General features: G+C 39.1%; 1 protein-coding gene across 1 annotated transcript; it reads right to left on the bottom strand.

The window, feature by feature from the left end:
• Positions 1-543: 543 nt before the first annotated feature.
• Positions 544-20,730, bottom strand: zgc:153993 (uncharacterized protein LOC767645 homolog). Its single transcript, XM_056264081.1, has 6 exons — positions 20,467-20,730; positions 17,306-17,354; positions 16,549-16,710; positions 14,761-14,893; positions 4,794-4,898; positions 544-831 (listed from the first exon to the last, which is right to left on the bottom strand). The coding sequence occupies exons 1-6, from the start codon at positions 20,531-20,533 to the stop codon at positions 733-735; spliced, it is 615 nt and encodes a 204-aa protein (XP_056120056.1). The 5' UTR covers positions 20,534-20,730; the 3' UTR covers positions 544-732.
• Positions 20,731-21,756: the final 1,026 nt, after the last annotated feature.

The following is a 21,756-nucleotide window of genomic DNA, read 5'->3' as shown; positions in this document are numbered from 1 at the left end:
AAAAAACACATGGTTTGGTAAAGAGAAACAATACAACGTGCATTTCCAGCAAGGAATATACATAACAATTTATAGGAAAAAATATACATAGACATATCTCAGTAATTCATCATCATATTTATTTCAAGGTGTGCTAGATTTGTCCACATTAACTGTATTTAACAATAAAATGCTAAACCTTGCAATCATTTAGATCACATAAAATGCATTTATTTATGCAAGGTTTAGCGTTCTTAAAACATTTCATTCTACCTGTTTTTCAGCCCTGTCCCTGCACTCCTAATGATATACTTAGAAAAGCAATGATTTGGTAAACATTTGTTCTCATATGTAGCTGATCTGAGGTAGGGCTGGTATGTTTTGTGGCACATTAAAAACTGGATACCTGAGCCAGAAAAGTAAAAAGGCACTGGTGGAGAAAAAGTGCAGTGTCAAGTGTCAAGTAGAGCAAACACATCCCTTTAAATAAATAAATCAAGGCGAAAGATGTTCCTTGACTCAATTGAAATAGAAAAAAAATAGAACAGAACAACAGCGGACAGGGAATAAAAAACATAAAATCACAATAAAAGGCTACAGTGTCTGTCGAAGTGGCTGTTTCCGTTTAAGTTTTTAACCATAGCAAGGCAACATGAAGCATGATTGGTCCACTTGATTTCACCACTTAGACATTAGATTGCTTTTGATACGAGTTTCCACATTTGTGAGAATTAAGAATCTGGCACTTTTATCCTAGCGAGTTCTTTTCCAGTAAACAGCAGCTACAATGAACGCCACCGCAGCGATGCACGACACGGTGCGCCATCTTGACACGCTGCGGAAAATGCCCTCCTGCAACACAGCAGGCCAGAGAAAGCATTAGATATACACACTGCGTATGAACACAAGACCTTTAATGGCATCCATCAAATGAAGGATTTCTTTGTTGCATGGATATCGAAGTGCTAAAGAGATTAGAGACTGACACTTGTGAATGATGACTTCTATTAATAGCTGTCACCCCCCTTTTTGAGCGTTGACGTGAAAATGCACTCCCCAAACTTAAACGGTTGTAATTCATGAAGCCTTTGTACTAAAGACTTACGGTTGGTCTCTTTTAAAAGAAGACTCTTGGCAGATTATTGCTGAAGTGGAATAAATTAATAGAATTAAATTATTTAAAAGTTATTGAAGTTTAAGTTTATTGTTATGAAAATATAATAAAATATTTTTTTTTCTATTATTAAAAATATATATAAATTAATATAGGTTTCAGCCTAAAAATGACAGAAAGTCAAAGCCATATATCTAACCAAGTTGTGTTCCAAATTTGAAGTTGATATCACAAACACTGAAGTTCCCATGAGATTTTGTTTAGGCGTAATACCAAAAATACCCACCGGGTGCCATTGCATTTAATTGTATGCATTCTGCCATAACAAATTAAAACATTTCTATCCAAATATCACTTCTGTCACTAAATATGGAACCTTGAGACTCAGACCTTTCTGACAATATGTGTTTTGTCGAGATTAGAACATTTTTGATGATAAATTATGAAAGATGATCCCCAAAAGGGGAGGGGCCTAATAAAAAAATACCGTTTCTATGGTAACGCAAGGTCCAATTTCAAAACGGTTTTCACAGGATGAATTCTGAGTTCGTAAGCTTTCAAATGATACCTAATTTATGATAACTACTAAAATATGTGATATAATAATAATAAAAAAATTATATATATATATAATACATATTATACTTTTTAGAGGACTTTTTACTTTACTTTTTAAAATATAATTTTATCTTTTTTTATTGACAAATCCTAGATTTTGTTTTATTATGAACTTTTAGCATTAAAAACCAAAGTTTCAATATTAAAAGTGTGTGCGTCAACTTTTTGTGACCAAGGTCAGAAACTCCTGTAATGACGTCGATTTTTTGAGGCGCACTCTTGTCATAAATTCATATATTACTGTTCATACATAATTTGTAAGGAAAAAAAAACACTAAAATATCTATTAAGGAGTCTTAGACCTTTTCTAACGATATATAGTTTGTCATGACTAGATTAGGATTTAATAGTAATATAGTGAAGTAAATTTAGGTTGCCCGTTTACGGGCAGGTGACAGTTAAGGGAGATGGGAATTGTAATGAATATAAAGGTGATGTAGTTTCTGTGATGCTAGGTATTACAAAGATACAGCATATTTTACAAACGCCCCTTTTGCACATCACGTGAATACAGATCTTACATGTGCTTGTGAAGGAATGTCTCAACAGGTAAAAGTAGACTAAACATCCAACATAAAAATATATTGCTGGCCGATAATATCGTATAAGTGATGCAACGATAAGCTATCAAGCAGTTGAGATGTGTTATAAAGCATATATCACTTTAGGTGAGTGTTCTGTATTTATGCAGGTAAAGCTGGATATATACTTTCAGGAGTTGTAGGTTGGAGATATTCATTTGTTATGTGGTGATATTGAGGATTATGACATATTTAATGGTTGGATCAATTTATAGCAAATTGGTGTGTTGACAAGCCTAATCACAAACACAAAAGTGATTCACTATTTGTTTTTAAATTTCAAATCACTATTTTTATTATCAGGATTAAAAAAATAAAATAAAATAAAATAAAAGTTGTCAGCATTGCGATTCTATTTGTACACATGTCTACATGTCTCTTTCACAGACGTATTCACGTTTAAACTCGATAAATTCAAAAAACGTATTGTCCAATGCATTATTTCTATATAGATGCATATATTAAGTTGCTCAAGCAAGTGGCAAAACATTTAAACGTACTTATGGTAATATTGCAAACATTTTCAATTAAAACAGCCGTCTCTCATACCTTTTCTTTTGTATTTAAATCTTTATAAAAGAAATATTCACAAAGAACTTGTTTTCCACCTCCACGAAGTAACGAACGCCATCCATTATGTCGTGTTGTTGAGGTACTGTGTAGGATTCGTTGATTAAACCCGGGCTTAAAGTAAAGGGGAAAAATTACTGTGAAAAATATAGTACAATTTAATTAAATGCATTTATGGTGAGATTAGTGCATTTTCATGTCAATTTGTGTTCTTTTTGACCACGAACCATGCGCTGTCACTTTAATATATACGCCGCACCTGGAACGCATTGACGGACCGCATCCGCGTGGGAAAAAATACGCACCGCATACGGAGTATGTGTGAAACAGGCGTAATTAATATTTGGTATTGTGCATCACTGCCATAAATAAAAGATGCATATAAATGACAGGGTTAAATGGGTTAGATGCATATAAATGTTGCCTTGGCTTTTGGCTTGTCAAGTTGGGGACATTTAATATTCAACAATATTATTGATCTGCCTTACTTAAAAATTGCATCAACGTCCACCTTAAAGGGATAGTTCGGCCAAAAATGATATTTAACCCATGCATTACTCACTCTCAAGCCGTTCGAGATGCATATGTCAATCTTGTTTCAGACGAACACATTTTCAGTTATTTTAGAAAATGTCTCCCGTGAACGCGCGTCGATCGTTGCCGGAAGTCAGATATTTTCATTTATAAAGTTTTAAATATGTATATTTTTACGACAAAACCGCACGGATTACCCTCATAATCCCTTCGTTTATCCCCCTGGAGCCGGATGGATTACTTCTGTGACGGATATATGCACATTTTGGGACTTAAAGGAGGTGGACCCCATTGCTTCACATTATATCCACTGAAGGGTCCAAGACATTTTCTAAAATAACTGAAAATGTGTTCGTCTGAAACAAGATTGACATATGCATCTCGAACGGCTTGAGGGTGAGTAATGCATGGTTTAAATATCATTTTTGGCCGAACTATCCCTTTAAGGTGGACGTTGATGCAATTTTCTTCTAGAAACAAACTTTGTTGTATTATTTTCATGTTATCACTGTGAAGCTGCTTTGATACAATCTGTATTGTAAAAAGCGCTATATAAAGGCTAAGGGGTTAAATTGAGCTTCACAGCATTATACTTACAAATAACACGTTGTACATAGTACATTATATTTTTAGGTCCCTAATGTGCAAGCCATATTGGCCACTGGCCAGGAACGAAAAACTCCTCCACTGGCTATAGTCAAAGAATAATAATGTCAGTAATTAAGTAGATATGTTACTACACTGATTGAATTGTAATATTGGTGGCACATTTCCCAGCAGTTCAATCTCTAAAATACTAAACAGCAGGTGCCTGATCCTCCTCAAATCCCCAAAAAATGAAGGTCAAGCGCACAAGCGTCACGTCTCCTCGCTCACTGGGTTTGCATTCTTCAGGCTCATGCTGCTAGGTGCACTGTAAATAGTCATATGTTTAGTATATGGCAGTTTCTCAGGGCCACAGTGCGCTCCCTAACTCCCGAGTGTTTGAAGTCTAAACCCAGCACCCCACATTCTGCTTCCTTTATGATCATATGTGTGCTATTAAACTTGAGTGGCCCCGGGAAATGCAGCCAGCCCAGTGGAGGCTCTGCAGAGCACATGCGAACCACATCTTACTGATGTATGAGAGATGAAATGCAAAAATAGCCATTCTTGATATATATTTTTTAAGATAGAGAGGTGTAAGAATCTAGCCGTGTGCCATTCTGGGTCAGTGGGTTTGTGTGTCTGGGTATTCCTAGACGGGATGTGTCTGGGTTTGTGCTCATGTACTTCCTGGCTCGAGTGGGTGTGTGTCTCTGTGTGTGTGTGTGTGTGTGTGTGGTGGCCCATGTCTGGCTCGACCTGTGTGGCTCCACATGGGTGGCCAGACAACACATACAAAAACAGCAACTTACCCATCCTCCTTGCTGTCTGATCCAGGCAGAAATGTTTTCCTTCATAAACTGTAAAAACCAGCTAATGATCCTCCTGATAATTTCAAAGTGGTTCTGAGTCAGGGCCTAGAGGAATGAAAAGTAATCAGGTTTTTACACATCTGTATTATCGAAAAAAGTAGAGCCATCCTTAAAAGGATAGTTAAACAAAAAAAAAACTGTCATCAATTATTCACTCTCATGTTGTTCCAAACCCATAAGACGTTTGTTCATCTTTGAATCACAAATAAAGATATATGATGGATGGATTTAATTAAGGCTTTTATTATCATACACTGATCAGCGAACATACATAGAGCCCTAAAATCAGTGGTGGAGGAAGTACTGAATCTCAGTACTTAAGTAAAAGTACAAATAACCAGAGACATATTTACTTTAGTAAAAGTAGAAGTACCACAATGACAACCCTACTTAAGTAAAAAGTAAAAAGTGCCTGATTTCAAATGTACTTTAAGTTTTAAAAGTAAAAGTACTTGCATAACAATTTATTCTCTTAATGTCTATATTCTAATGATTAATAAAACAGTTAATTCTAACTCATTCTACCTAATACTCATATAATGACGTTCAATATGATGGAAAAGCAGTTATATTTTAAGTTTTTGTCACCATTTCTGAACAAGCTTGCAATTAGGCAATATACACATCAAGCTTACTATATGCCCTTACTATATACGGTATATATATATACAGTATAAACACACATATTATGTTAAAACGCCGTATTTGACGGCGTTTGGCTGTAAACGCGATTCATTTGGCGTAATTCTGAACCTCTTGGCTTGCCATACTAATCCTAACCAAACGTATAATACACACGCGCCCCACATCACTACTAAACCTACCAATGCGTTTCCTATGCATGTAAAAACTAATTTGCACGATAAACACACTGCGTGCTATAGAGACGCATTTAGTGTGACCGGGTTGATATATCTATGGCAACCAAACTTCACTGGTGAGACAGAAACGTGCGACAAACGGGCGGTCAGGATGACGTTTTGGCAGGGAAAAACTGATCAGAAAATGTAACGAAAATGTAATAGAATGTTGTAGAAATGTAGTGGAGTAGAAAGTATAATAATTGCTGTAAAATGTAACGAAGTAAAAGTAAAAAGTATGCACTATTGATTCTACTTAAGTAAAGTACAGATACGTGAAAAATTTACTTAAGTAAAGTAACGAAGTATTTGTACTTCGTTACATTCCACCACTGCCTAAAATATGGTTAACAGAAGCTCAAGCACGCTTGCTTGATGCGTGAAAATAAACCTGATTGGTTCTTGCAGAAGCTCAAACGTGCTGTGTAACACGAGAATGAACCTCATTGGTTCTTGCTGAAACTCAAACATGCGGCGTAACACGAGAATGAACCTGATTGGTTCTTGCTGAAGCTCAAACGTGCTGCGTAACACGAGAATGAACCTGATTGGTTCTTGCAGAAGCTCAAACGTGCTGTGTAACACGAGAATGAACCTCATTGGTTCTTGCAGAAGCTCAAACGTGCTGTGTAACACGAGAATGAACCTCATTGGTTCTTGCTGAAGCTCAAACGTGCTGCGTAACACGAGAATGAACCTCATTGGTTCTTGCTGAAGCTCAAACGTGCGGCGTAACACGAGAATGAACCTGATTGGTTCTTGCTGAAGCTCAAACGTGCTGTGTAACACGAGAATGAACCTCATTGGTTCTTGCTGAAGCTCAAACGTGCTGCGTAACACGAGAATGAACCTCATTGGTTCTTGCTGAAGCTCAAACGTGCGGCGTAACACGAGAATGAACCTGATTGGTTCTTGCTGAAACTCAAACATGCGGCGTAACACGAGAATGAACCTCATTGGTTCTTGCTGAAGCTCAAACGTGCTGCGTAACACGAGAATGAACCTGATTGGTTCTTGCAGAAGCTCAAACGTGCTGGGTAACACGAGAATGAACCTCATTGGTTCTTGCTGAAACTCAAATTTGCTGTGTAACACGAGAATGAACCTGATTGGTTCTTGCTGAAGCTCAAACGAGCAGCGTAACACGAGAATGAACCTGATTGGTTCTTGCAGAAGCTCAAACATGCGGCGTAACACGAGAATGAACCTGATTGGTTCTTGCAGAAGCTCAAACGTGCTGCGTAACACGAGAATGAACCTGATTGGTTCTTGCTGAAGCTCAAACGTGCTGCGTAACACGAGAATGAACCTGATTGGTTCTTGCAGAAGCTCAAACGTGCTGCGTAACACGAGAATGAACTTGATTGGTTCTTGCTGAAACTCAAATTTGCTGTGTAACACGAGAATGAACCTGATTGGTTCTTGCAGAAGCTCAAACATGCTGCGTAACACGATAATGAACTTGATTGGTTCTTGCTGAAGCTCAAACGTGCAGCGTAACACGAGAATGAACCTGATTGGTTCTTGCTGAAGCTCAAACGTGCTGCGTAACACGAGAATGAACCTGATTGGTTCTTGCTGAAGCTCAAACGTGCTGTGTAACACGAGAATGAACCTGATTGGTTCTTGCTGAAGCTCAAACGTGCTGCGTAACACGAGAATGAACCTGATTGGTTCTTGCTGAAGCTCAAACGTGCTGCGTAACACGAGAATGAACCTCATTGGTTCTTGCTGAAGAAGCTCAAACGTGCTGCGTAACACGAGAATGAACCTCATTGGTTCTTGCTGAAACTCAAATTTGCTGTGTAACACGAGAATGAACCTGATTGGTTCTTGCAGAAGCTCAAACGTGCTGCGTAACACGAGAATGAACCTCATTGGTTCTTGCTGAAGCTCAAACGTGCTGCGTAACACGAGAATGAACCTGATTGGTTCTTGCAGAAGCTCAAACGTGCTGCGTAACACGAGAATGAACCTGATTGGTTCTTGCTGAAGCTCAAACGTGCTGCGTAACACGAGAATAAACCTCATTGGTTCTTGCAGAAGCTCAAACGTGCTGCGTAACACGAGAATGAACCTCATTGGTTCTTGCTGAAACTCAAATTTGCTGTGTAACACGAGAATGAACCTCATTGGTTCTTGCTGAAGCTCAAATTTGCTGTGTAACACGAGAATGAACCTCATTGGTTCTTGCTGAAGCTCAAACGTGCTGCGTAACACGAGAATGAACCTGATTGGTTCTTGCAGAAGCTCAAACGTGCTGCGTAACACGAGAATGAACCTGATTGGTTCTTGCTGAAGCTCAAACGTGCTGCGTAACACGAGAATAAACCTCATTGGTTCTTGCAGAAGCTCAAACGTGCTGCGTAACACGAGAATGAACCTGATTGGTTCTTGCTGAAGCTCAAACGTGCTGCGTAACACGAGAATGAACCTGATTGGTTCTTGCTGAAACTCAAATTTGCTGTGTAACACGAGAATGAACCTCATTGGTTCTTGCTGAAGCTCAAACGTGCTGCGTAACACGAGAATGAACCTCATTGGTTCTTGCTGAAACTCAAATTTGCTGTGTAACACGAGAATGAACCTCATTGGTTCTTGCTGAAGCTCAAACGTGCTGCGTAACACGAGAATGAACCTGATTGGTTCTTGCAGAAGCTCAAACGTGCTGCGTAACACGAGAATGAACCTGATTGGTTCTTGCTGAAGCTCAAACGTGCTGCGTAACACGAGAATAAACCTCATTGGTTCTTGCAGAAGCTCAAACGTGCTGCGTAACACGAGAATGAACCTCATTGGTTCTTGCTGAAACTCAAATTTGCTGTGTAACACGAGAATGAACCTGATTGGTTCTTGCAGAAGCTCAAACGTGCTGCGTAACACGATAATGAACCTGATTGGTTCTTGCAGAAGCTCAAACGTGCTGCGTAACACGAGAATGAACCTGATTGGTTCTTGCTGAAGCTCAAACGTGCTGCGTAACACGAGAATGAACCTCATTGGTTCTTGCAGAAGCTCAAACGTGCTGCGTAACACGAGAATGAACCTCATTGGTTCTTGCTGAAACTCAAATTTGCTGTGTAACACGAGAATGAACCTGATTGGTTCTTGCAGAAGCTCAAACGTGCTGTGTAACACGAGAATGAACCTGATTGGTTCTTGCTGAAGCTCAAACGTGCTGCGTAACACGAGAATGAACCTCATTGGTTCTTGCAGAAGCTCAAACGTGCTGTGTAACACGAGAATGAACCTGATTGGTTCTTGCTGAAACTCAAATTTGCTGTGTAACACGAGAATGAACCTTATTGGTTCTTGCAGAAGCTCAAACGTGCTGCGTAACACGATAATGAACCTGATTGGTTCTTGCTGAAGCTCAAACGTGCAGCGTAACACGAGAATGAACCTGATTGGTTCTTGCTGAAGCTCAAACGTGCTGCGTAACACGAGAATGAACCTGATTGGTTCTTGCTGAAGCTCAAACGTGCTGCGTAACACGAGAATGAACCTGATTGGTTCTTGCTGAAGCTCAAACGTGATGCGTAACACGAGAATGAACCTCATTGGTTCTTGCAGAAGCTCAAACGTGCTGCGTAACACGAGAATGAACCTCATTGGTTCTTGCTGAAACTCAAATTTGCTGTGTAACACGAGAATGAACCTCATTGCTTCTTGTTGAAGCTCAAACGTGCTGCGTAACACGAGAATGAACCTGATTGGTTCTTGCTGAAGCTCAAATTTGCTGTGTAACACGATAATGAACCTGATTGGTTCTTGCTGAAGCTCAAACGTGCAGCGTAACACGAGAATGAACCTCATTGGTTCTTGCTGAAACTCAAATTTGCTGTGTAACACGAGAATGAACCTCATTGGTTCTTGCAGAAGCTCAAACATGCGGCGTAACACGAGAATGAACCTGATTGGTTCTTGCAGAAGCTCAAACGTGCTGCGTAACACGAGAATGAACCTGATTGGTTCTTGCTGAAGCTCAAACGTGCAGCGTAACACGAGAATGAACCTGATTGGTTCTTGCTGAAGCTCAAACGTGCAGCGTAACACGAGAATGAACCTGATTGGTTCTTGCTGAAGCTCAAACGTGCTGCGTAACACGAGAATGAACCTCATTGGTTCTTGCTGAAGCTGAAACGTGCTGCGTAACACGAGAATGAACCTCATTGGTTCTTGCTGAACCTCAAACGTGATGCGTAACACGAGAATGAACCTCATTGGTTCTTGCAGAAGCTCAAACGTGCTGCATAACACGAGAATGAACCTGACTGGTTCTTGCTGAAGCTCAAACCTGCTGCATAACACGAGAATGAACCTCATTGGTTCTTGCTGAACCTCAAACGTGATGCGTAACACGAGAATGAACCTGATTGGTTCTTGCTGAAGCTCAAACGTGCTGCGTAACACGAGAAAGAACCTCATTGGTTCTTGCTGAAGCTCAAACGTGCTGCATAACACGAGAATGAACCTCATTGGTTCTTGCTGAACCTCAAACGTGATGCGTAACACGAGAATGAACCTCATTGGTTCTTGCAGAAGCTCAAACGTGCTGCGTAACACGAGAATGAACCTCATTGGTTCTTGCTGAAGCTCAAACGTGCTGCATAACACGAGAATGAACCTGATTGGTTCTTGCTGAAGCTCAAACGTGCTGCGTAACAAGAGAATGAACCTCATTGGTTCTTGCTGAAGCTCAAACGTGCTGCATAACACGAGAATGAACCTGATTGGTTCTTGCTGAAGCTCAAACGTGCTGTGTAACACGAGAATGAACCTCATTGGTTCTTGCTGAAGCTCAAACGTGCTGCGTAACACGAGAATGAACCTGATTGGTTCTTGCTGAAGCTCAAACGTGCTGCGTAACACGAGAATGAACCTCATTGGTTCTTGCTGAAGCTCAAACGTGCTGCATAACACGAGAATGAACCTCATTGGTTCTTGCTGAACCTCAAACGTGATGCGTAACACGAGAATGAACCTCATTGGTTCTTGCAGAAGCTCAAACGTGCTGCGTAACACGAGAATGAACCTCATTGGTTCTTGCTGAAGCTCAAACGTGCTGCATAACACGAGAATGAACCTCATTGGTTCTTGCTGAACCTCAAACGTGATGCGTAACACGAGAATGAACCTCATTGGTTCTTGCAGAAGCTCAAACGTGCTGCGTAACACGAGAATGAACCTCATTGGTTCTTGCTGAACCTCAAACGTGATGCGTAACACGAGAATGAACCTCATTGGTTCTTGCAGAAGCTCAAACGTGCTGCGTAACACGAGAATGAACCTCATTGGTTCTTGCTGAACCTCAAACGTGCTGCGTAACACGAGAATGAACCTCATTGGTTCTTGCTGAAGCTCAAACGTGCTGCATAACACGAGAATGAACCTCATTGGTTCTCGCTGAAGCTCAAACGTGCTGCGTAACACGAGAATGAACCTCATTGGTTCTTGCTGAACCTCAAACGTGCTGCGTAACACGAGAATGAACCTCATTGGTTCTTGCAGAAGCTGAAACGTGCTGCGTAACACGAGAATGAACCTCATTGGTTCTCGCTGAAGCTCAAATGTGCTGTGTAACACGAGAATGAACCTCATTGGTTCTCGCTGAAGCTCAAATGTGCTGTGTAACACGAGAATGAACCTCATTGGTTCTTGCTGAAGCTCAAACGTGCTGCGTAACACGAGAATTAACCTCATTGGTTCTTGCTGAAGCTCAAACGTGCTGCGTAACACGAGAATGAACCTCATTGGTTCTTGCAGAAGCTCAAACATGCTGTGTAACACGAGAATGAACCTCATTGGTTCTTGCTGAAGCTCAAACGTGCTGTGTAACACGAGAATGAACCTGATTGGTTCTTGCTGAAGAAGCTCAAATGTGCTGTGTAACACGAGAATGAACCTGATTGGTTCTTGCTGAAGCTCAAACGTGCTGCGTAACACGAGAATGAACCTCATTGGTTCTTGCTGAAGCTCAAATGTGCTGTGTAACACGAGAATGAACCTGATTGGTTCTTGCAGAAGCTCAAACGTGCTGCGTAACACGAGAATGAACCTCATTGGTTCTTGCTGAAGAAGCTCAAATGTGCTGTGTAACACGAGAATGAACCTGATTGGTTCTTGCAGAAGCTCAAACGTGCTGCGTAACACGAGAATGAACCTCATTGGTTCTTGCTGAAACTCAAATTTGCTGTGTAACACGAGAATGAACCTCATTGGTTCTTGCAGAAGCTCAAACGTGCTGCGTAACACGAGAATGAACCTCATTGGTTCTTGCTGAAGCTCAAACGTGCTGCGTAACACGAGAATGAACCTCATTGGTTCTTGCTGAAACTCAAATTTGCTGTGTAACACGAGAATGAACCTCATTGGTTCTTGCAGAAGCTCAAACGTGCTGCATAACACGAGAATGAACCTCATTGGTTCTTGCTGAAGAAGCTCAAATGTGCTGTGTAACACGAGAATGAACCTCATTGGTTCTCGCTGAAGCTCAAACGTGCTGCGTAAGACGAGAATGAACCTGATTGGTTCTTGCTGAAGCTCAAACGTGCTGCGTAACACGAGAATGAACCTGATTGGTTCTTGCTGAAGAAGCTCAAACGTGCTGCGTAACACGAGAATGAACCTGATTGGTTCTTGCTGAAGCTCAAACGTGCTGTGTAACACGAGAATGAACCTCATTGGTTCTTGCTGAAACTCAAATTTGCTGTGTAACACGAGAATGAACCTCATTGGTTCTTGCAGAAGCTCAAACGTCCTGCGTAACACGAGAATGAACCTGATTGGTTCTTGCTGAAGCTCAAACGTGCTGTGTAACACGAGAATGAACCTCATTGGTTCTTGCAGAAGCTCAAACGTCCTGCGTAACACGAGAATGAACCTGATTGGTTCTTGCTGAAGCTCAAACGTGCTGTGTAACACGAGAATGAACCTCATTGGTTCTTGCAGAAGCTCAAACGTCCTGCGTAACACGAGAATGAACCTGATTGGTTCTTGCTGAAGCTCAAACGTGCTGTGTAACAAGAGAATGAACCTCATTGGTTCTTGCAGAAGCTCAAACGTCCTGCGTAACACGAGAATGAACCTGATTGGTTCTTGCTGAAGCTCAAACGTGCTGTGTAACACGAGAATGAACCTCATTGGTTCTTGCTGAAACTCAAATTTGCTGTGTAACACGAGAATGAACCTCATTGGTTCTTGCAGAAGCTCAAACGTCCTGCGTAACACGAGAATGAACCTCATTGGTTCTTGCTGAAGCTCAAATGTGCTGTGTAACACGAGAATGAACCTGATTGGTTCTTGCTGAAGAAGCTCAAATGTGCTGTGTAACACGAGAATGAACCTGATTGGTTCTTGCTGAAGAAGCTCAAATGTGCTGTGTAACACGAGAATGAACCTGATTGGTTCTTGCTGAAGAAGCTCAAATGTGCTGCGTAACACGAGAATGAACCTCATTGGTTCTTGCTGAAACTCAAATTTGCTGTGTAACACGAGAATGAACCTCATTGGTTCTTGCAGAAGCTCAAACGTGCTGTGTAACACGAGAATGAACCTCATTGGTTCTTGCTGAAGCTCAAACGTGCTGCGTAACACGAGAATGAACCTCATTGGTTCTTGCTGAAGCTCAAACGTGCTGCGTAACACGAGAATGAACCTCATTGGTTCTTGCTGAAACTCAAATTTGCTGTGTAACACGAGAATGAACCTCATTGGTTCTTGCAGAAGCTCAAACGTGCTGCGTAACACGAGAATGAACCTCATTGGTTCTTGCTGAAGAAGCTCAAATGTGCTGTGTAACACGAGAATGAACCTCATTGGTTCTCGCTGAAGCTCAAACGTGCTGCGTAAGACGAGAATGAACCTGATTGGTTCTTGCTGAAGCTCAAACGTGCTGCGTAACACGAGAATGAACCTGATTGGTTCTTGCTGAAGAAGCTCAAACGTGCTGCGTAACACGAGAATGAACCTGATTGGTTCTTGCTGAAACTCAAATGTGCTGCGTAACACGAGAATGAACCTGATTGGTTCTTGCTGAAGCTCAAACGTGCTGTGTAACACGAGAATGAACCTCATTGGTTCTTGCAGAAGCTCAAACGTCCTGCGTAACACGAGAATGAACCTGATTGGTTCTTGCTGAAGCTCAAACGTGCTGTGTAACACGAGAATGAACCTCATTGGTTCTTGCTGAAGCTCAAACGTGCTGCGTAACACGAGAATGAACCTCATTGGTTCTTGCAGAAGCTCAAACGTCCTGCGTAACACGAGAATGAACCTGATTGGTTCTTGCTGAAGCTCAAACGTGCTGTGTAACACGAGAATGAACCTGATTGGTTCTTGCTGAAGAAGCTCAAATGTGCTGTGTAACACGAGAATGAACCTGATTGGTTCTTGCTGAAGAAGCTCAAATGTGCTGTGTAACACGAGAATGAACCTGATTGGTTCTTGCTGAAGAAGCTCAAATGTGCTGTGTAACACGAGAATGAACCTCATTGGTTCTCACGCATCAAACAAGTACGGTTGTGCTTCCGTTTACCAGATTTGAGTGCTCTATGCACATTCACTGATCAGTGTTTATACATGAATAAAAGCCTAAATTAAATCGGTTCATATTAAGCAATCATGTCTCTTTAAAAGACTTGGATTAAACCGCTTAATTCATATGGATTTATTTTACGATCTCTTAATGAAAGCTTTGAACCGTCAGAGTTTTGGGTGAATAGACTTTAAATGGAGGAACAGAAATCTCTCCAATTTAATGAAAAATAATTTCATTTGTGTTTTGAAGATTGGCAAAGGCTTACGGGTTTGGAACGACGTGATGGTGAGTAAACGATGCCAAGTTTCATTTTTGGGTGAACTGTCCCTTTAATAAATCATGAAGATTGCAGTGATGGAGTAATCCAATGCCACTGACACATTGATTGAAGAACAAATGGTGAGTTAATCGTTTCACATTTTCAATTAAAATATTTAAAAGGTAACAAAATAAAATCATGAATACCACAATGCCGTTTTAAAAATAAAAGGCCAAATGAGAGTTTTACCATGTAAATGAGCTTATACGCGAGGTGAAACAGAGCCACCACGCGTCCCCAGTTGATGCCATCATCAAAGATGCTCCTGGCCACCGTCATGAAGACGTCCTGAGCGCAGTTTGCCTGAACAGTGCTGATGAGACTGTGAGGGGAAAAGAAGTGTACTGTATGTTATTATGAGGTTCCCACACTCTACTACACGTTTTTGAATAAAATACCATAAATGGAGGGATCAAATGAAAATCATTTGGTTATGCCAAAGGATCGTTATCTTGTTCTATATTGCACACTGTTCATTCTTCATCCTGGTTTAGTAACCACTCCTAGGTAGTCAGGTTTTGAAATTTCACACTGTAAACAACTGAAACAACTAAAATATTAAGGCTTTTTCTGCACACCAGTTAATGTGTTCGTTGTTGACACTGAAACTAAACCCAGCCTGAATGTTTCTGCTACTGAATATCTATGTTTATCTGGGTTTAACCCTCCAAAAGGTTTGGTTTGAAGCAGGGCTTCCTAACCCAGGGTTAAAACTACCCTTGACCCAGGGTTTAAAAATATGTGAAACAAGTGCAAAAAAGTAATAAAGCCCGTCTGCTGAAATTCCAAGGAAAAAGATTTTCCCTGAAAAGACAGAATACAATAAGAGCATCACTAAACATAAATTAAGTATTGAAAAGAAACCCGGAAAATGTAAATGTTGTACTTTCAGACGAATGTTGCTAAAAGCTGGCTTCTGTAACTTTTATGACTAGCCTAAAACATTCACCGATTTCTGCAATCATTCAGTCTTTTGTTCCTCGTTAAATGGTTTCACTTTTGTGAAAATTGTACTTTTAAGATCACATGACCAGTCAAATACTTTTTCCTTTTATCCTGATTATATACTGTAAATGAATACATGAATCATAGCTGGCTGTAAATAGAGCATTTCTACAAAAGTCTGTAACTGAAAACGTTTGCTTTTGCATCCATGCCGTCAGACGGCACTACAAAATACGAAACTTAATGAGTGCATCTTTTAAGCAAAATCGAAACTATTGGTTTACATACTTATATTTCAGTTTCTATTTCACAAAAAAATTAATACAGCAGGAAATACATTCATACTGTGCATTACATTCCCGGGCCAACTTGAGTACTAATGCCATTTACAGAATTGTGAGATAAAAAGACGCAATTACCTTTTGTCATTTTTGGAAACAAACTTTCATATAAAACTGCAAAATTCTCAGAATAATCTCTTTTAAGAGAAAATGCTATGTGTGTAAAATGACTAATATTACTATGGGTAGTCATTATAATTGAACTACTAGACAAGTGACTATTAGCGTCGCAGTTCACTCCGTCTCACCCAGAAAAAGCACACAAGTTGTGAGAAATCAAGATTAACAAAAGCGCGACATCAAATACAATGTCTAAAAATCACAAAACAAGTATCCGTGTTTTTGTTAAATGATATATTAAATTTCTTTTTTTATTCTTCTTCTTTTGTGGTCCATAAAAGAAAGAAGGGCAAACAGCTTTGTCATAATTACAGCAGAACATGCCAAAAGATAAACTGCATTATAAATGTCTGTTGCAATGTTTAATACGACAATAAACATCATTTGGTTATATTAGCCAGGACCGGAATCAAGAACCACTGTTATAGCTTATATATAGGACAGGCTTTTGAATATTTTGATGGATGGCCTTCAAACATTGAGAACCACTGCATTAGACACTTAAATTGTGTTTTCTCCCATCATATATTCACAAAAAGACAAATGAGCTGAAACAAAATGAAAAACATACTGTTGAAGCTCAGCATTCCGGTTAAGGTCATCGGCTATCTTCAAAAGTTGTCCTACAACCTCTTTGATATGAGGATCATCTCCCTCCTGAGATCTTCCTCCTAGATCCTCAGGGCTCACATGCATGGATGGATCATCTACAGTAACTCGCTCAATAATATACCTACAAGTTACAAACCAAAGCGCAGTAACAGTGAGAGAGACACAAATGCATCACCATATAATATATAACATATACAGTCAAACCAAAATGTATTCAGACACCTTCAACAGTTCTCACATTATCACAGTTTATTCGCTGTAGTTTAGAAAATGGTAATAAAATATGAAATCAGTTGATATTTCACTGGTTTTGCCCATCTTTCTGTTAGACTCTCATAAATGAATTATGTTGAATATCTGTCAGCTGTTAAATTTAACTACACAACTAGATAATAATTAGGTCAACCAATTACCAAGCAATGCCTAATGTTGTTCAGTCTGTGGTGTAAAAAGGTGACATTAGCAATTAAAGAAAAAATATTTCAGCAAAACATGGTCAGGTCAAAGTGTCAGAATAATTTTTGGTCACAAATTTTGTGTGTATGGAGAATTTTGGGGTATAATATGTCAGTTTACTTTATTTTGCTGTCCTCACTTACATAAATGAACTATAGTGTCCTGCACCCACTAGTCAAAAAAATGATATCTGGTGTCTGAATCATTTTTGGTGGCGACTGACATTGGCCTATATGAAATTGAAGATTACATAAGTTTACCCTCTTAGCAGAACAGCACCCTGCTCAAGGATTACATCATCCACGACATCTGCAAATAAAGAATATTAAATTGAGTTCATGTGAACAATAATCTTCATAACACTGGAGTGTGATAAAAAGGAAACGAGGTTAAAGTACAGGAAGCAATCTGTGTGTGATAATGGGGTGAGATGGAATAATAAATGTGGTGAACCCTGACCTCCCAACTTCCCTTTTTGATACTGGCTGGTCATGAGAAGGTTTGTGGTGTAGTAGCCAAAGTACCCTATTGCCAAATGTTTATTCTCACTTCCTGTCAACATCTTGTTTAAAAGATTGGTGGTCAAATCTCATCTCAAATAGCTTTAAAACATACATTTTAATTTAAAGATTAGCCCTGTTTTAAAGGCATATTGACCCTTATGCTTGATGTCATTAGTTTCTGAATGTTATTAAAGTGTCTGAATGTGAATTTGTTGTAATGGGTGTTTTGTTTATAAAGGACTTAAACAGTTCTTTAAAGTAGGGGTTTCAATCTTAGAGGCCACAGACCCTTAAAATATGATCAATCTTCCTAAAATATACTATAGTACTGCACTTTAGTTTCTACTAAATTACTGTAATGTTAGATGTATTATTTATTTAAATCAATTCATCTATATTTTAATAATTTATTTATAATTTAATGTCTAAAGACCGATAAAACAGATAGGCTAGTCCGGTCCTTGATTCTGATTGGTTGAGCCTTACTCTACAATCATACACCTGTGACATTATTACATCAGTATTGTGTGTTGCTGCAGTTATGTATTTCAGCAAAGAGTAACTGTTTATTACTTATATAATGAAGTATGAGTGACCCCTGCTGGAGTTATGTTGCATCATTCACCTTTAATTCTAAAATAATCTTCACTATAGGATGAGCCAATAGCATTCGAGTACGAGATGTGAAGGAGAATCTGATTGGTTGGACCGAGTGAACGAATGCCTCCTTTTCATGAATTTGAGACACGATCTGTTTTTTGGGTAAAATGCTTATGATGCCTCAACAGTATTTCTAGAGTCTCTTTGGCCCTGTTTACATCTGGTATTATGCGTTTTTCGGATCACAAGTAGACGACGGAGACACATTACCGTTTACACCTGGTGTTTTAATCCGTCTCTATTGTCCACTTTCAACCACTTCTGTCCAGATTTCTTTGAGGGAAGGGTCTATGTGTGGGTAAATGTAGGGGCTTTATCAGATCTTTCGATCTAATGGATGAAATAAAGTTTTTGCTCCGACAGCCTCAAGAGCAGCCGAACGCTGTGAGTGTGTGTTAGAAATCAGGAATGGTGAGAGAACATTGTGTTTGGTATGTTTTTCCATCTTTAAACCAAACTTGGGTCTTCAGTCGACAGTTTAAACCCCGTCTGGCTCGAGCACTTCCCATAATGTTCACACATTAGATCAGTAGACGGAGAGAAGACGGTCTTTTGTGGCTGTTTGAACACATTCGATCACATGAGCGATTACACTACGAAAGCAATCCGGTCAAAAGTGGACAAGCTAAAAACAACCGTGTTTACACCTGTATAGTTGTCTACTTGTGACCCGATCGACTAAAATTAATCTTAATATCAGGAGTAAACAGGGCTTTAGTGCAGGGTCACCATTGACATTGAGTGGGACAAGTCCCCTGCTATTACATATGGCCAATACTCTGTTAGTTGTAAAAAAAAAAAAAAAAAAACATTTTTAGGGTTGTATTTGTGCTTGAGACAATAAAATCAAAGGCACGCTTCATGCAGTTTTAAAAGTGCGAAAGTGTAAGTACACGTAATATTTATTTGACAACTGTTTTACAATAGAAATGTTAAACAACTGGCAGAAAACACCCTATTTTAAAATTGAAAATATAGCCTAGGCTTTCATTTACGTGATTTATGTAATTCATATCTAATGTGACGAGACCAGAACATATTAGACCAGTGGTTCTTAACCTTTTTGAGGCCATGTGACTTTTCCAGTCGGTCATGATTTACCAGATAATTTAAAGCTTGACATAACTAGATTTTTTTTATTATTATTAAAACTGCCCACTGGAGTTATAGGATTTAATTTTTTTTTACATTATGTTTCCAAGTCTAGAAGGTCAAGGCTTATTTCTAGATAGTGGAAATCCTGGTTCTTTTATTTTATGTTAATTTTTAATAGGTAAAAAAGCATTTGTTGAAGTGTTGAATTAAAATTAAAATATATATTTTTGCTTATTTTAATACTTGTTTTGTCTTGCATTTGTGTAGATCATCCAAGTCATCTTGAATGTTTGCTAAGACCCCCTGCTTGAGAACCAAAAAATAAATAAAAAAATCAAAGAACTATAAATCACAACCTCTTACTCAACAGTCTTTGGTGTCTCTGAGACTGTTTTCACCTGGTTTAGATCATATCTCTCTAAATCGCTACAAGTTTCTGGTTTCAGGTCTGAGATTGTCTCTGTTCCTGCTGGTGTCCCTCAGGGTTCAATTTTAGGCCCCTTACTTTTTAGCATTTATACTGTAGGCCCTATTTCCTCTTGGATTCCTCTTAACATCACTCAGGCTTAATTATCACTATTATGCAGATGATAATAATCAGATTTATATTTACTCTAAGCCTGGTAAAAACATTAATTGCGTAATGGTGTAAAACTGCACAAATGAAAAGAGATTAGATTGAAAACATCACTATTTTGACAGGCTAGAAAAACCCCAACACGCCATGACATAGCCTATACGTCAGACACTATTTAGGTAACTATGACATCAGAGGAAGTTCCATAAAACAAAATGAATTATATTTTAATATGCAAGCGATAATTGTCTGTTTCTTGCTCATTATGTTTATTGCTCATAATCTGACATGGTAATAAAAACATAAATCTAAATAGGAAGTTCCATAATAATTTAAACGAAACGTCAGAAGGCTACACACGAAATACAATGAACTCATTAAACTGAAAATCACCATATATCATCAACGGAATATAGCCTAGTCAGTCTAGTATTTATCCTTATTAAGATTTCAAACTGAGTCTTCAGTTCTGGTCAAGTCACCGTCGAAGAAAAGTGTGACGTCACGTCTAGTTCAAAGAGCTAAAAATGCGTGGCTAGTTCACAAAACTCACTCTAATTCGTTTAAAAGTTGTACCTCGTCTTACCTTCACCACCTGTTGCCCCCTTCAGCTCGTTTTCGTCTGTCCTCTCCCCATTGTTGGCATCTGCCATGGTTTTATTCGGCGCAAACACCGCCCGGCTCAACTAATAGCTTTGCTAACTAGCCAGAGCAGCCTAACAATGTCTGAATCCGCTAAATTCACAGCTTCCAACAAAACACAACATACTCTAGTCGCGTTATCGACGCTTGTGGTTATATGATCTCTTCGGGAGTACCATTAGAATGATAAAAAATGATATGAAAGTTTTTAAAAAAGTGGTCAAGAGGCTTTAAGAAGAGCTCCACCAATGGAAACAACGCGGAAATGGAGATGGTGAAAATAATGCGATAATTTGAGCTTGTTTAAACCACAAGCATTCATCTTCCCGTTATATTAATTGTTACACATCAATCAAGATGCTGCAATTTTTGTCTAATCACTCAATTGTGTAAGTTTTATTTTCTCGGTTTAGAAAAAAGTACAGAATGGCATCTTTACTATAAAGCCCACAGAAAATAAACAGGGTAGGTTTATTAGAATCAGAATGATATTCAATGTCTTGGTGAAGCTTTCAGTATACAGAAAAAAATCTAAATAAAGATAATAAAATGACAAAGATAAATCACATAAAATATGCATACAAAAAATTATATAGGCCTACAGATACAATTATGCAAGGGAATATGAATAATGTGCTGTCCTATTGCATGTTGGGTTTGTGGGGTCTATCTATCCATCCATCCATCTTATTTATTCATTCATTCATTCATTATAATATCAATAGAGGGTGTGAGCTCTATCCATCTATCTATCTATCATCCATCCATCCATCTTTTTTATTGATTTATTTTGGTTGGTTCGTTCGTTGGAGATTCATCTTTATTAATCCCCTGTATATTTTGGATAAGTATGCTGGACCACATGTTTCCTCTTCTGAAACCATGTCTGAAACAGTGAATGTTTTTTAAATGTGATCTGCGTGCTATTAGAGTCCAAAGACTGTAACGAACATTATGCACCACCAGATGTCACTATCAGACTGAGTAAAGACGAGCATAGCGTCAGTTTTCTAAATAAGCATAGCATTTAGCAATCTGAGCAAGGGGATAGGTCATTTACAAAAATATACGCATGTATTGTTGCCAAATTGCATGTTTTTATTTGTGAGAGCCAGTTCCCACTTTCCCTTAACATTACAGAAAGTAAGACAGTTGTTTTCTACTCTGGAATAGTAACTCATCCTATGTCATGACACAGAGCTGCCAACTTTTGAGTTTAGCTTGGCGTGAGACT

This window comes from Rhinichthys klamathensis, unplaced genomic scaffold (assembly GCF_029890125.1).
Source record: "Rhinichthys klamathensis goyatoka isolate OS25496 unplaced genomic scaffold, OSU_Roscu_1.1 h1tg000215l_1, whole genome shotgun sequence".
Lineage (NCBI taxonomy): Eukaryota > Metazoa > Chordata > Actinopteri > Cypriniformes > Leuciscidae > Rhinichthys > Rhinichthys klamathensis.
The sequence above is the reverse complement of the archived record's forward strand: the minus strand, read 5'-3'. Positions and strand labels throughout refer to the sequence as shown.

Bases quoted from the DNA above. Each gene is read 5' to 3' on its own strand.
- zgc:153993 (XM_056264081.1), bottom strand. From the start codon at position 20,533: ATGGCAGATGCCAACAATGGGGAGAGGACAGACGAAAACGAGCTGAAG. The intron at 17,355-20,466 runs GTAAGACGAGGT...CTTTATTTGCAG, and splicing joins GGGGGCAACAGGTGGTGAAG to ATGTCGTGGATGATGTAATC. The intron at 832-4,793 runs GTAAGTTGCTGT...GCTGTGTTGCAG, and splicing joins TCAGACAGCAAGGAGGATGG to GAGGGCATTTTCCGCAGCGT.